Here is a 15,203-nt window from a genome sequence, read left to right as displayed (position 1 = left end):
CTGAAGCACCTGGAATCTTTCCAACATTGGTGCTTTAAGCATCTGGCCGGTTGCTGTCAAAATGCTGAACTAGATGGACTGCTAGGCTAAGCCAGCCAGCCCACAATACCGATGTTTTCTGACACAGAAAGACACAGAAAGGCCATGGGGCTCTGGGAACTCCTGATATGGGGTGCCAGCAAAAACGGCTTCGCCCCATGGGAAGAAGGATCTGGGCAGCTCCACAGAAAAGTGTGGAGCTGGGGTAGTAGATTTTAGCATTATATATATTAAAAAAACAGCCTTCTGAACACCTTAGGTTAGGAATATACTGTATAAAATCTGTTCAGGTTGCAGAAGGATTTGGCAGATGGAAGTGGGATAAAAAAAAAAGTCACTGAACCACCTAGCTGATTAAAGATGACGAGAAGACAGAGAGAAATTGGTCCTGCGCACCTGGATGGATTTGAACAGACTGCCTATAAAGCTGGAACAAAGAGAGCAGCAAAATTAATTGCATCCACCACTAGAGCTAACCCTTTTGTACGCTATTATGGCTTTCTTTCTTTTTAGAAAGTAAGGCTCTTTCCCCCATCTGTTTACAGGACTGGTAGTGTGTTTTGGCAGTTTGCTGCCACTGTACAACCTACCCCTGTTGGAAAGGTTGCTTTGCACAACCAGGATTTTTTAAAAAACCAACTAGGCTGCTATTAGATAATTAAACTAAAACTACTGGTAAGATGCATTCATGCCTCCACCTAGAAGATGAAACCTACGCAATGTGTTTTTTTGACAATAATGGAGTTCCTAATAGTACGAATCCCACATTGCTTGGAAAGAGAATTAGAACTCAATCAGGGCTGCAGGTGTCTCTAATTATTTACTTTGCCTGAGGAAGAGACTTAAGTAAATATCTAAAGGGAAAGTGTGTGTGTGTGTGTGTGTGGTGGGGAGCCAGCAAATTTGCTGTGCAGGAAAAAGAAAAATCGATTTTCGTCCAACAGCAAACATGCTAAATCAAGCAAAATTAACAAGTGCTACAAAGGCAGCAGTTTGCTTTTGCTTGTCAGACTGAGCAACTGTTGTGGAAAAATGAAGAAAATTAGAGTGATCCCCAGTGGAAGAACATTTCCTAGTTAACCCTCTACTTGCTCCCATGCTGTGCTTGAGAAATGGCATTTTCTCATCACTAAGCTTTCCACCCTCTCTCTACCATGCTGTTTTTTTTTCGTTCCAGGGTCTTCACTATATTTCTCCCCGCTACCTTGCCTTGCTCATTAGAAACCTTGTGTGATGTACAATTAGGGCTATTTTGGAGGTGCCTTTACCTTGCTGAAAGTCTGCAGGTTTCGGTATGTGCGGAGCTCTCTCACCCCACCCAGGAACACAAGCACAAGTTCGGCACGCCTATTTCTGATAATCTGCTTCAAGAAACACCTGCAGATGCTTTCAGACAGCATGTTGCTCGAAGCCACTTTGGCTACTTCTTTTGCTACTTCAAGCACCTTGCTGGAAATAGCCATCTCTAACCTGCACTTCTATATACACGGCAGGGAGTACCATGCAAATGCTCACCCACAGATCCCCAGCATGGCTGGCGCAGGGCTAAAAGCCACCTTCCCACAGCCATGGAAACTATAGCGGGGCTGCTGCAGCCGCGAATGGCTCCACTATGGTTTTTCGTGTACGCATCCTCCCCATCTCTTTGTAGTTAACACCAATTGGATGCTTTAGTACATTTAAGTCAATGCTGTGATTCAGAAAAATTGAAAAATGCAGCCGCAAAGAGACTATTTGCAGGGGCGCAGGAGACGCGAAAGGCTCCCCCCCCTTGCATCCCAACGTTGTCATCCCACAGTCTCCTTGCTTAAGTTCAGGGGAGGCTCAGGGAAGGAGATGTGCACCTCATGTCTCTCAACCATGCAGGAACGCAGGAGGACGCCCACAAGCACAGCACACCCCACCCATGCAGTGGTCCCAATGCAGCTGTTCTATCCATCTGCTACCACATTGACCTATGTAGGAGGGAGCGGCAGGGGCATGGAAAGGGAGATTCCTTTAGGTGGGTGTGTTCTGTAGTCATGCTAGAAAGAGATACCTGGATCCCGATAGCCTCTCTGGCTTATCCCTCAACCACGACATCTCTCCCAACAACCCACCCACCCACTTTGACGGCATCAGCCCTTTCCTCATCATCATTGAAATGAGATGCAAGAATCGCACGAGGTTCCAAGCTATGGTTTCTCTCCCTTTCCAGGCAAACTCTGGTTTCCACCCAGAACCGTGCTGCTTGCACACACGATCTCTCTCTCTCTCTCTCTCTCTCTCTCTCTCTCTCTCTCTCTCTCTCTCTCTCTCTCTCTCTCTCTCTCTCTCTCTCTCCACGCGCACACCGCTTTTCATTTGCTGGTCACAGAGCAGCTGCTAAGTATAAGACGGCGATGCCTACCGAGTTTGCCTAGAAACTGCAGCGTTTTTTTAAAAAAAATAGTAATAATCCTCTTCCTGATACCCTCAGCATATGCAGACCCTCAAGCCACCGGCGCAGTCTCCACCCCTCTGCCTCCCATTTACTGCGGGAGAGGGGTGCCCTGTCCCTGGTTGAAGACGCCCAGCGCCGTTCGTTTCCCCTTCCACACAAAACCAATCACACCCCAAAAGCCACCCGGGCTGGTTCCTCTCCCTCCCGTTGACGGAAGAGGGAAATACGAATCTCCGCTCCCAGCCATTCATCATCGCGGCTGCAGCGCTGTCAATGGAGCGGACACGCCAGAGGCAGCCGCCGCCGCCGCTACAGCAGCATCCTCCGAAGCCCGAGCAGAATCTATTTCTTCGTATATACTGAAATCGGATTTTTAAAAATAATAATAATAGATATATATATATTTACCTCCTCTGCAGCAACAGGTCCCTCCCTCGGTCGCCGGGGAGATCCCTGCAAGCAGCACGAGGTGCCTGGGAAGTTCCCACCCTGGGCAGCCACGCAGGGAGCAGCGGGAGGAGGGGAGAGAGGGTGGGCAAAGGGGGCGTGTTTGCGGAGAGGCGCGGGCAACACACGCAAACACACACACACACACCTTGCCTAAGGAGGAGAAACAGACTTAAGCATCCTTAAGCATCCCGCCTGGCTCCCCCTCCCCAACCCCACCCCATCACTCGTTCCTCTCTGAGCATCTCCAAGGAAGGGCATCTCCCCACCCCACATCTCCCTGGGAGCTGGTCCCCGGGAGGCCCCCCCCCAGCACCTGGCCAGGCACCCTCGCCGCTTTTGCAACATCAGCTTTTGAGCCCAGCGCCTTCTTTCTCTCTCTCCCACCCCATGGTTACGCTACTGCTCCCCTCCCCTCTTGAGAAGGCACATTTTCACACACACTCCAGTGGGTGTGGGAGTCCTCGACACAGGTGCTGCCTGCGCGAGATGGCTGCCCACCAGCCAGCCGAGGCGAGACAGAGAAGCCATCGGCCCCGCCGCTGCTGCCCTCCGGGTCCATTCATCCCTCCTCCTCCGTCCATGCACCCAGCCGCTCTTGCAAGGTGCCCGGCTGCTCTCGGAGAGGTCGGGCGAGCGCGCGCGCGGCAGGCGGCGAGGGCCCACCCGGAGGGGCGGCGGAGGCTCCTGCCGGGTCGCTCCTGGCGACCGAGCGGAGCAGCCCTGTCGGCGGGACACAAAAAAAGCCTCTTCCTGCTTCCGCTCCTACCTACCTGCAGACAGAGTTGCTCGCCCGCCGCTCCCCGGCTGGCTGTGGGCAGGAGTAGATAAGCGCCGCCGCGGCCGTTCCTACTACTCGCCTTCCTTCAGCGGGTCCGCTTCTTCCTCCCGCCGCCGGGCCCCCCTCCTCGGGTGCCGGCGATCACAGAGAGCCCGCCGCGGCCGGCAGCACCACCTCCACCCCCGACGCCGCCTTGACCATATCTGGAAAGCGCCAAGCGCTCGCGCCCCATGCAGCGCGGCGGCGGCAGCGGCGAAGAGCAGCAGCCGGCGCCCCCCTTGGAAGGAAGGAGTCGCGGGCGAGGGAGCCGGAGAGCAAGCGAGCGAGCGAGCGGGCAGGCAGACAGACACGCGCCCAGCGAGGGGGGGGGGGGGACAAGAGGCGGCGGCAACAGCAGCGAGGAGAAAAGGCGCCGAGCAGCGTCCCCTCAGAGCGCGGCGGGGCCACGAGCGAGCTGCCTCCTCGGCGCGCCTTCCCCGCCTCTCCTTCGGCTTCCGCGGCGTCCTTTCCCTCCTTCTTTGACGCTGGAAGCGGCAGCAGGCAAGCAGCCCCTCCTCATGCTGCCCTGGTTGGCGGAAGGGACAGGCGGGCCAAAGGGTCGCCTCCGCCGCTCGCCTTTCCACTTCGGTTCGACTTTGGGACTGGAAGCGCGCCGGCGGCAGTTTCCTGAGAGAGGGAGGAAAAAAAGCGAGCGGCTTCGCCTCTTTTCGCAACCGCCGCGACTGGCTGAGGGAGATGTGTCCCGGATTTCCTCTCGGCGCTACCGCGGCTGAGGGAGCCGCAGCTTGCTTGATCGCTGAGGGAAGGTGGCGAGGTGCCTGTCAGCGCTCCAGCCCACCCCCTCCGCGCGGACGGACGCACACGCGCACCTTATCAGCATGCAAGATCCTCCCACCCCCGTCCCCAGACTCGCCACGCGCCCTGCACGCGCGTGGCTGCTGCTGCTGCGGGGGAGTTCTCGCCAGCGACACGCGAGGGCGGTGCTTCGCCTGAACGTGTGAATGAAAATAGCTGTGGCGCTCGTTGGGTGGTTTTTTGCGGTAAGGTGGATGTGAGCGAGCGCTTCTTCCTTCCTAACGTGGCGTGTCACCTGTGCACAGAGGTGTTCTACCTGTAGAGCGTTATTTTCCTTTGTTCGGTTAATTGTGATATTTATATCACGCCTTTTCTCCAAGGAGCTCAAGACAGTTCTCTGCTCCCCGCTCCATCCTCGCACAACCAGCCCTGCGAAGTTAGTTAGGCTGAGAGTCAATGGCCAGATTGTTCCTCCAAGTGCTATTACTGATGTAGAGCGGCATACACATCATAATAATAATAATAATAATAATAATAATAATAATAATAATAATAATAATAATAATAATAAATACCCCACCCATCTGGCCGGATTCCCCCAGCCACTCTGGGCGGCTTCCAACAAAACACTAAAATACAGCAATCCATCAAACATTAAAAGCTTCCCTAAACAGGGCTGCCTTGAGATGCCTTCTAAAGGTCTGGTAATTGTTGTTCTCTTTCACCTCTAGTGGGAGGGCATTCCACAGGGTGGGTGCCACTACCGAGAAGGCCCTCTGCCTGGTTCCCTGTAACTTGGCTTCTCGTAGCGAGGGAACCGCCAGAAGGCCCTCGGCGCTGGACCTCAGTGTCCGGGCAGAACGATGGGGGTGGAGACGCTCCTTCAGGTATACTGGACCGAGGCTGTTAGGGCTTTAAAGGTCAACACCAACACTTTGAATTGTGCTCGGAAACATACTGGGAGCCAATGTAGGTCTTTCAGGACCGGTGTTATGTGGTCTCGGCGGCCGCTCCCAGTCACCAGTCTAGCTGCCACATTCTGGGTTAGTTGTAGTTTCCGGGTCACCTTCAAAGGTAGCCCCACGTAGAGCGCATTGCAGTAGTCCAAGCGAGACAGACACAGTCAAGCAGCGGTCTAGCTTGCAAGCAAATACAAACATACCAACCACATATGCCTGTTTTCGCTCAAGTTGGAGTTCCTCATACTACTCACGACATTCCCAGAGCATACATGTATGTAGCATGAACAAAATCCTTCCACATCTCAGCCAGTTGTGACTTGACATAAGGGCATGCACTGAATACCTGTTGGATGTGCACAGTGCTGAACTGAGCAAGAGTGCTCAGATGCAAAAATCTCCAGCACTCCTTAGCTCACCCTCTTTTAACTGTGACGCGAAGAAGCATATCCAGTTATGCCAATGTATGTTGAACACTCCACCAGTGGCACATGTTCCCTTGCCCTACATTCCTGTCCTATCTCAACCCTAGGTAAAGGGGCCCCTGACCATCAGGTCCAGTCGTGTCCGACTCTGGGGTTGCGGCACTCATCTCGCTCTATAGGCCGAGGGAGCCGGCGTTTGTCCGCAGACAGCTTCCGGATCATGTGGCCAGCATGACAAAGCTGCTTCTGGCGAACCAGAGCAGCGCACGGAAATGCCGTTTACCTTCCCGCCGGAGCGGTCCCTATTTATCTACTTGCACTTTGATGTGCTTTCGAACTGCTTATCTCAACCCTAAGACACCAATAGTCTAGAAGAGGGACTGCCAATTTTTAGGCCTTTTAAGGATTTCTGAGTGAGTGCCAGGAGCTGCCGCCTCTGGGCACTTCTCTCAAACCTCCTCTGTATCAGCTTCTCTCTCCTGTCCCCCTCCAAGAGACAGAGAGAGAGAAAGTGTGTGTACACACGCTTTGTTTTCCCACGGGATTTGGGTAAAAGCCTGAGAAATGTATCTGAGCCCTGAAAAGTACATAAAAATACAACAGGAAGTGGGAAAGACTAGAGTTTCACTCTTACACCTTCCTCTTTCAGTTCTATGTAGGCTACTTTTCCAGGAAGAAAAAGGTAGCCACATTATAACCTGGGAGAGGAAGCAGTGATTAGTTTTGGAGGCTCTAAGGTTTCATGGGCACTGGGGGGAGACTTCAAGGGTGCCATTGCGCCCATGGGCATCACGTTGGCAACCTCTGATCTAGATGATACCAGGGACACACAATAGTCGGACAGGATCCCACCTTGAAAGACCTTAGAGTCATAGAATTGGAAAGTTGGAAGGGACCCCCAAGGGTCATCTAGTCCAGCCTCCTGCGATGCAGGAATCTCAACTAAAACATCCATGACAGATGGCCATCCAACCTCTGCTTATTTCTCCAGGGGGAGGATAAATTCTGCAAAGAAATGGTGGAAAATATTTTGAGAAACTTCTAGAAAATGCTTCCCCCCCCCGAGAAAAATATCACAAATTTTCTCAGGGGTGAGTGGTGGGGGGAAGTCTTCTGATAAATTTCTGCTTAGCTCTACTCTAAACTTATGAATTCTCATTGTGCTAAAGGGCCATTGGTGTTGTATTGTTTTTAAACATAATACAGTACTCTTGTTGCCTGGGGGTGGGTGTGGGGGTGGGTAGAAGAATGTATCTCAGATCTTATGTAAGGAAAATAAGATAAAGGAGGCATATTAGGGGAAATTGATACTCTGAAGCATATCCTAAGGCAAATAGCTGACTCTTTGTCATTAGTTTTTCCTACCCTGGGGGGGTGAAGCTGGACCTGCTGGTTTGCCTAGCATACTGGAAATTGGTACATTCCATTATATTTTATTTAACCTATGCAGTCAAAACACAATTTCGTCTTTTCTCTCGTTTTTGTCGACTTCCCACCCCTTTTTCCATTGAGTTGTTGTTTCTTTAGTACATTCTCTCCCCTCCCTCTCTCTTTAAAAACATCACAATAAGCCGAGCCAACACATTTTGCTGCCTGATGCAGTATAGCAAAAGGCAACCTGCCTGACCCCCCCCCCCCCCGGTTGTGTTCACACTCCCTTTGACTGTGCATTCACTGTGTTTTCAGTGCTGATTTTTTAACCTGTGGTCGCACCATGTTATCCAAAGTGCATACCATATGTACGGTATCTTGATGCCTTGTTTCCTAAACCAGCTTCACATCAGCTGGACTTCTTAGGCCATTCTTAATTTGTTTCTGGGCAAGGTGTGAACACCTTTGCTTACGGGTGACCACCCCGCTTAATACCCCCAGTGCGTACATGAACAGAAATGATCTCTGACACTGGTCAAGCCATGCTGATGATGCGATGGGGTGGGGAGGGGAAGAGTTGTGAAATGTACTAGGGGAAAACAACTTCACTGTGCTCTTAAGGAAGAAATGTGAACATACCCCAAGTCAAGGTGCATAATACCCAAGGCCATAAGTTATTTTGGTACCTATGGCAGAACATCCCACAAGCACCTCTCCCCTTCTCTGGCAGTAAAAATACACTAATAAATTAACTAACCGGACAGTTTGTTCTCTGACCATGAAAATTTGCAGCTTAAGGTGACTAGCTCTGCCTAACAGTAGAACCGGCCATGATAGCACTAAAAATGTCCGCAGGGTTTTGAGCTCCCCCTGTTCTTCTGTGCCATGCCCATCACATGGCCAGGCATTTTAGCACATGGACGACAGGCAGAAAATTAAGTGAGACCTATGGTAGGCCTGATCTGCAGCTCTTGCACTCATCGGCTGTTTAACATCTGTGCCGCAGAAGTTTCTCTTGCATTCCAATCTGAGCCCTGTTAGGATGCTTTATTGTACTTTCACGCATCAGTTATGGGAAAAAGCAAGGCCCTCTCGCCCTGTTTATTCATATCAACCAGGCAAGAGGACAAAAAGTGCTCCTTCCACAGAGTCTAATTGGTACCTAGGCTTGAATATCCAGCCCTCTTTCCACCTTTTACAAAGGCTGCAGACATCCGAAGGCTGCTTCTGTGATAGGGCTGTCACCGGCTATAAGGAATCTTGGTCGGGTAATGGTATGAGTATGTCTTTGTTAAGCAATTGATCAAATCCACATGGATTTCAGTATAAATTGCAGTTCTGAAGCAAGAATAACACTTCATTCGCTCTTAAGGTGATACACACCCAGCTGGTGGGCTGGATCCTGATCTCCTCCACCTGCAGCCATGAGCATAGCTGGAGGGGGCAGGGAGGGGCAGCTGCCCCACTAATTCAATAAAAATACATAGCTAACTGAGGTTCTGCCCCCCCCCCCCCGAGATCCTGGCTATGCCCATGCCCCCAGCCGTCCACCTACCTGTCAATCACCTGACATCACAAAGACACCAGCTGACTGGTTTTTGCATAGCTCCCTGCACAGTAGCCCCAATGACCACCTGACCATTGGCGGTTGCAAAGAGCTCTGCAGGGGCTTTGCAGGTGCTACTGATCAGCGGTACCTGCAAACCCGCTTTGGCCCAGTTGCATCTTTACCTGGTGCACCCCTGACATCATATATGATGTAAGATACAGGGCAGGTGAGGGGTGCCACAGAGTGGCGCCCTCCTGACACCAGCGTCACTGCTGCTTACCAGAATGCCATGTGGGCACAGCAGGGTGGCAAGGCCTGCATGGGTAGGAACACCAGAGGTCAGCGGAGTTTGGCTTGGCTCCCGCGGTGTGCTCACACAGCCCCCAGCCTTGCTACTCACTGCCGCCCTTGCCCTTCTCCCAAGCTTCATTAACCACAAACCCCAAAATTTGGGATCCTCTCCAAACCTGTGCGGATATTTTGCAGTGAACCACCCCACATTTTGCAACACCCCCAAACTTAATAACTGAGACATCAAACCGGGGTTCATAGTTAACACCCAAAAATCCAACATTGGCACAGGTTTGGAGGTGCTCCCAAATTTGGGGATTCGTAGCTAATGAAGCCCTTCTTCCCCACACTGTTCCAGTAAGTGGCTGCAGAGCTGGTGTCAGAAGGGCAACTCTGCAACACGGCACCAGTTGCACACAAGATACATTGCTGACATCTCATGCACACATACACGTGGCTGAAGAAAAGCTCCTGCATGCCACTTCCTACATATGAATTGCACATGCTCGTGTAGTGCACAAATAACACAATATTGAACACATGCACACTGGTTTCCCGAGTTTCATTTAAGTACCGTTTATTATTATTACTCCTGTCATTCCTTTCTCTTGGAGAGAAAGACAACAGGACTCACAGGTCTCTCTTTAATTCAGCGGACGTTTAGGGATTATTTGTTGTTTTCTGCCTCTTTAGCACACGGCTCGTTAATTTGCTTTTAACACAGTGATCTTATGCCTGGGAGTAATTCCCCTTGAAACTGAATGAAACTTACTTCTGAGAAAACCCACTTAGCATCACTTTGCAGCTTACTCAAGCATGCCGCGTTACTGTGTGCTTTTCCAGTGTACAACTGACAGCAGGGAGCACAAACTTGGCAGCTGTTGAGTGGGGGCAGGGCAAAGGAGGTTGGTTGATTTGTGAGGGCAATAAGGATATCCCCTCCTCCCTTATTCATTTCCTTAGTTTATTGTAAATGCTTTTAGCCTGCCCCTCTACAGAGATCCCAAGACAGTATACAAAAGCAAATAAAAATGAAGCAAACCAATCCAATATAATACAGGTCCCATGCATGCCATACATTTGAAGCATATGGCTTCCTCCTCAAAGTACCCTGGGAGCCGTAGTTTGCCACTCCTGACAACAACAATTCCCAGCAGCCTTAGCAAGCTACAGTTCCCAGGATTCTTTGGTGGTGGAGGCAAAGCCATATGCTTTGAATGTGCTTTAAATATATGGTCTAGATGTAAAAGGTAAAGGACTCCTGGACATTTAAGTCCAGTCAAAAGGCGAATATGGGGTGTGGTGCTCATCTCGCTTTTCAGGCCGAGGGAGCTGGTGTTTGTCCACAGGCAGCTTTCTGGGTCATGTGGCCAGCATGACTAAACCGCTGGTGCAACAGGACATTGTGACGAGTGCCACAGTGGTACCCATTTATCTACTTGCACTGCCGTGCTTTCGAACTGCAAGGTTGGTAGAGGCTGGGACAGAGCCTCAGGAGCTCACCCCATTGCACAGATTTGAACCACCGACCTTCTGATTGGCAAGCCCAAGAGACTTAGTGGTTTAGACCACAGCACCACCCCCGTTCCTGGTGTAGATGTGATCACAATTAACAATAAAGCCATATAACCGTAAAAAAAGAAAGAAAACAGAGGCATAGACATAGAATCATAGAATTGGAAGGGAACTGAAGGATCATCTAGTCCAACCCCCTGCAATGCAGGAATGTGCAGCTTTTCCTTACAGGGATGGAACCTGCAACCTTGGCATTATCAGCACCACAATCTAACCAAATGAGTTATCCATGCAGTTAGAAACAAACAGAAGGGACTAGATGCTATTCAAACCCTGAACTTTAAAATTCCCTGGGCAAGTCAATGATGTCTAACCTGGTGCAGATATGATGGTCACATTGGTGCCAGTTGTTGCGCCCCTTAGAGGGAAGACCCTCCAGAGAAGGTGAGATTCTCTGTTGTTGCCACCCAACAAACTTCACCCAGGAACAGGGCACGGAGAATATTCTCCCCTGAAGATAGGCAGGCTGCTATAGGGAGAAGCTCTTCTTCATGCATTTGGGTCCCAAGCCACTCAGGGCTTTAAAGGACAGCAACAGCAGCTCTGAGGCGAACGGGCATCTTTCAGAATTGGTGCGACATGATCCCATCTGGCTGGACCAGTCAGCATTAAGGCACTCATATTCTGCACCGATTGGAGCTTCCAGGTCATCTCCCAGGGCAGCCCCATGTACAACAATCTACTGTACTATTCTGGGAAGATGGAATATTGAAATTTTGTTGCAAATACCAAAACAAAACAAAACAAACAAACAAACAAACCCGTACTTGGAGACAGGTTTCGATTACTGTATTATGCAGAAAGGCCCAGAGAGGCAAGTTTAAGAGTGTATGAGAGAATGGATGGACTTTTGCAGCTAAGAGCCTTCTGCACCAAGTAGATGAAGGAAGTGGCCGAAGAAGGTGATTGAGAGTGAAAGTGAGGGTGGGAAACCCATAACATAACGAACATTTACTTGGATCCTGAAGCGAGGAGACCAAATGAGCGCCGCAACGGCCGATGGAGAACAAATACTTGCGAGAAAACCACCCACAGTCCTTATTTATGCTTCTTATTAAAACTGTGCAGAATAAAAAGAAGGGGCCAATGGACTCTCAATTCAACAGCTCCCTGTTGATTGCGGCGCGCGTGCGCGTACATTTTAACGCACAGCTGGAGCGCAATGGGAAAGCGAAGCAATGGGCTGAATACGAATTGGGAGGCGGGTAGGAATCACCAAAGAAAGGATGCTCGGGATGCAGAAGGCCGGGGGGGGGCAGACTTTTAACTGTTCTCCAACAAGAGGAAGGCGGGGGAGGGAGGGAAAGGGAGGAGAGAGGGCTTTGGTTTTTCCGACCCCTTTTGCAAAGTTTGACCTGCCAAACGTGAGGAGATGAGGAGGGACCCGAGGCGCCGGCTCACTCTCGCGGCTCGCCAAACCCCAGAGACCACCGAGAGAGGATAGAGGGCGAGGTGGTTGCAGTGCCGCGCGTTCCCTAGGGAGGCGCAGCGGGTCCCAGCAAGGCAGGACCCCTAGGCTCAAGCCGGGCAGAGGAATGGAGGAGACCCGCTCGACTCTCTTATTCTTCGCGGCAAGGCGGCTCCGGGCTTTGCGCGCGCGTCAGGATCATAGAATCATGGAATCGTAGAGTTGGAGGGACCCGCGGATCATCTAGTCCAACCCCCTCCAAGGCGAGGATCTTTTGCCCAACGTGGGGCTCGAACCACGGCCCCGAGATTAAGAGCCTCATGCTCTCTACGCCGGGCGCGCCAGGCGCACCAGAGAGCGGACCGCGGCGCTTACCTGGCAGCAAGGGACGGTCGACGACTCCGCCAGTGGGGCGCAATGGCATCACCTGCAAGTCCAGACGCCAAGCACTGCGGCCTTTTAAAAGCGGGTTTGTGAACTCTGTTTTAAACACGCACCACACGTCGCCCTCCCCACCCCTAATTCCGAAACCTGCTCACCTTGCTGTTGGCCTCTGCCCAGCTGTGGCCTCTCGCCTCAGCCGTCGGCCTCCTTGGCTCAAGGGTGCCCCCTCATGGCGACATCTGCCGAGGAGCGTCCCGTTCCTCTCCGCCTTCCCTCCATGTGTCCGAGGAGGGCCAAGGAGGGGGCTCAGGGGCAGAGCAGCTGCTTGGCATGCAGAACTCTCCAGGCCCCCACACACCACAGGCATGCGTCCCTCAGAAGGTTGCCCCAGAGGGAAAGTGGGCCTGGAGCTGAAAAATCTTCCCTGCCCTGGCTATACTCTCTCATCCAAAAAGAAAGAGAGGAAACAGAGAAAATGAAGGGGGTGACTGTAGCTCAGCGGTAGGGCACCTGCCTGTCATACAGAAGGTCTCAGGTCCACTCCCTGCCCTATCCAGGTAGGACTGAGAGAGAGACTGGAACCCCGGAGCTCTGATACCAGTCAGGGGAGACTAGTCTCCGCCAACCAGAAGTTGAGGATGATAAATCCCATCAGATCCATCCATAGCCAGGGATAACGAGATTTGTGGTCCAAAATATTTGGAGGGTACTTGGCTGACGAAGGCTGGTGCAAACAGTGCTGATCTATGTGGACCAGTGGTTGGACTTGGTATAAGGTGAGATGCCTATGTCTCTCAAGTTAGACAGTTTTTATACCCTTGGTTTGTTAACCATTATGTATCCAGATACCAGCTGCTGGGAATCGAAGGCATCTGGTCCCACAGCTGCACTAGATGGGCCATTGGCCTGATCCTGCAGGCTCTTATTATGTTCTGTTCTGCCAAAGACATGCACAGAAATGATCGGACCATTGTTTTAAGAACTAGGGAGGGAGTCAGTTAGCTTTGGTTTTTGGTCTTCTCTTAGTAGCAACTATCACCACCACCTACTGCATGTCATAAGAGTCACTCCAAATTTCACTACGTGTAATCTCAGCAGCATAAATAATGCCACATGTAGAAAAAAATTGCACTGAAAAGGACATTCTATGTCATGTAGCATGTATTGAAGGAGTGAGGAATCTCAGACTCCGGGGCCGAATGCCTCTCTATTTGGCCCCCAGGACTCTCCTCAGGCCACACTGCCCCCCCAGCTACACCCACGACAGGCCCTGCCTTGCATTCTCCTTGAGGGTTTTTGCCTGGCTGGAATATGCTCTTGAACTCTGAGAGTGCCTCTTGCTTGTCCAGGTGAAGGCTAGAGAGGTGTATGGGAGTGTGTAGAAGCCAACCTGCTGTACAAAGGTAAAAAATAAATAAAAATGCATTCATTGTTCTGCTCATTTTTGCCTGTAGCACCTGGGAGATTGTTCAGAACAGAATGCAGCTCTTAGGCTAAGAAAAGTTCTCTATCCCTGCTATATCGAATGTAACTCTCCAAGTTCAATAAAGTTTACTCTGTCTGTGTATGGGAGAGGTAGGAATCTCAACACACACACAGTAGTTCTCTGGAGTGTAGATTTCTAGCTCCCATATTTGTGTTCTAGTGACACTGATCCAGAATGTTTAGGTATTTGTCTTCACAACAGCCCTGTGAGGTCTGCTAGAGAGAGAAAGAGAGAGAGAGAATGAGAACGACTGGCTCAACAGGATTTTCTTCAAGTTTGAAGATCTGTATACAACTGGCCTCTCTTTGGATTCCCTGATTCCTGCTGCTTTGAAATTATTCAAATGAACCCTTCAGCCCTGCTCTGCCACGCACTGGAGACATTTTTTCCGTACGCCTTGCCCACAGTTATCTAACCCACGGAGGTTTAATAGCCTGCCCTGCTGCTGCTGGTCTAATCAGGCTTCGTCCAGGGAGGGGGGGTACCGCCACTCTGCTTTTTTTTTATAGTGTGGGTGGGTCAGCCCAAGTGGGTCATATAGAACAGCGCTAGATGGAGGAATTTGGCAGCTGTCTCAAAGTTTCCTAGCTGTAAGTTATTACCAAGTTGCCATGCCCACAAGAAGGAAACCTGCTTAAACAAGGGCACCCCTTTCTGTTCCAGCAAAATAACCATGATGACCAAGCAGAAAAAAGAAACTTGTTGCTATTTAAAGCCCCTGGCCATTCTCAAAGCAGCAACTAAGATTATGGGCTAGCCTAGTGGCCCCTGTGGATTTCCTCTATCCAGGCATCTGCACCCTCTTCAGGCACAGAAGGGAATCACGGTGTGCAGCCAAGATTGACAAGCAATGTGAAGCTGCTACATTGGTCATTGAAGAGGATGTGGAGGGGGTTGAGGAAGTGTTGACCCCTGGGATATCCCAGACCCCTTCCTTAAAAGTTCAGCTTTCACATAAACAAAATAAGAGGGAAGGCTGTTGGCCTTTTGTGGAGACAGAAGGAAAAGCACGCAGTTGGTATCATTAATTCCCTCTATTTCCAGTTTTCAGGAATGGTTCTTATTGTTTATGCAGACAAAAACACCAGCACCCGACCACAAGATGGAGGTTTCAGCAGGTTCAGGAAATCCCAAAATCAGCAGAATAGCGGATGAGCATAGATTAAATCTTGCTGCCTAGGCTGTCCAATCTTGTCCCCTCTGGGTATAGGCGATGTAGGCGGGACATCAGGTGATGTGACATCAGGTGATGAGATGGGCGGATGGGCAAG

At 50.9% G+C, this 15,203-nt stretch overlaps 1 protein-coding gene across 7 annotated transcripts in view; it reads right to left on the bottom strand.

Moving 5' to 3' along the window:
• SLC8A1 (solute carrier family 8 member A1) overlaps window positions 1–15,203 on the bottom strand; it is a 290,864-nt gene that overhangs the window by 256,781 nt on the left and 18,880 nt on the right. The window contains exon 1 of one of the 7 annotated variants that reach the window (XM_088667387.1): window positions 12,438–12,569. The exons of 1 other annotated variant lie outside the window; for it this stretch is intronic. In XM_088667387.1, coding sequence (XP_088523513.1) covers window positions 12,438–12,486 — 49 coding nt within the window. In that variant the 5' untranslated portion in view covers window positions 12,487–12,569. Of the gene's footprint in view, window positions 1–2,869; window positions 3,033–3,681; window positions 4,485–6,720; window positions 6,873–12,437; window positions 12,570–15,203 lie in introns of those variants that run through there. 5 more of the 7 variants (XM_088667392.1, XM_088667386.1, XM_088667388.1 and 2 more) reach the window with 5 other exon arrangements.

This window comes from Zootoca vivipara, chromosome 3 (assembly GCF_965207765.1).
Source record: "Zootoca vivipara chromosome 3, rZooViv2.hap1.1, whole genome shotgun sequence".
Lineage (NCBI taxonomy): Eukaryota > Metazoa > Chordata > Lepidosauria > Squamata > Lacertidae > Zootoca > Zootoca vivipara.
This window is presented reverse-complemented; position numbering and strand designations above follow the sequence as displayed.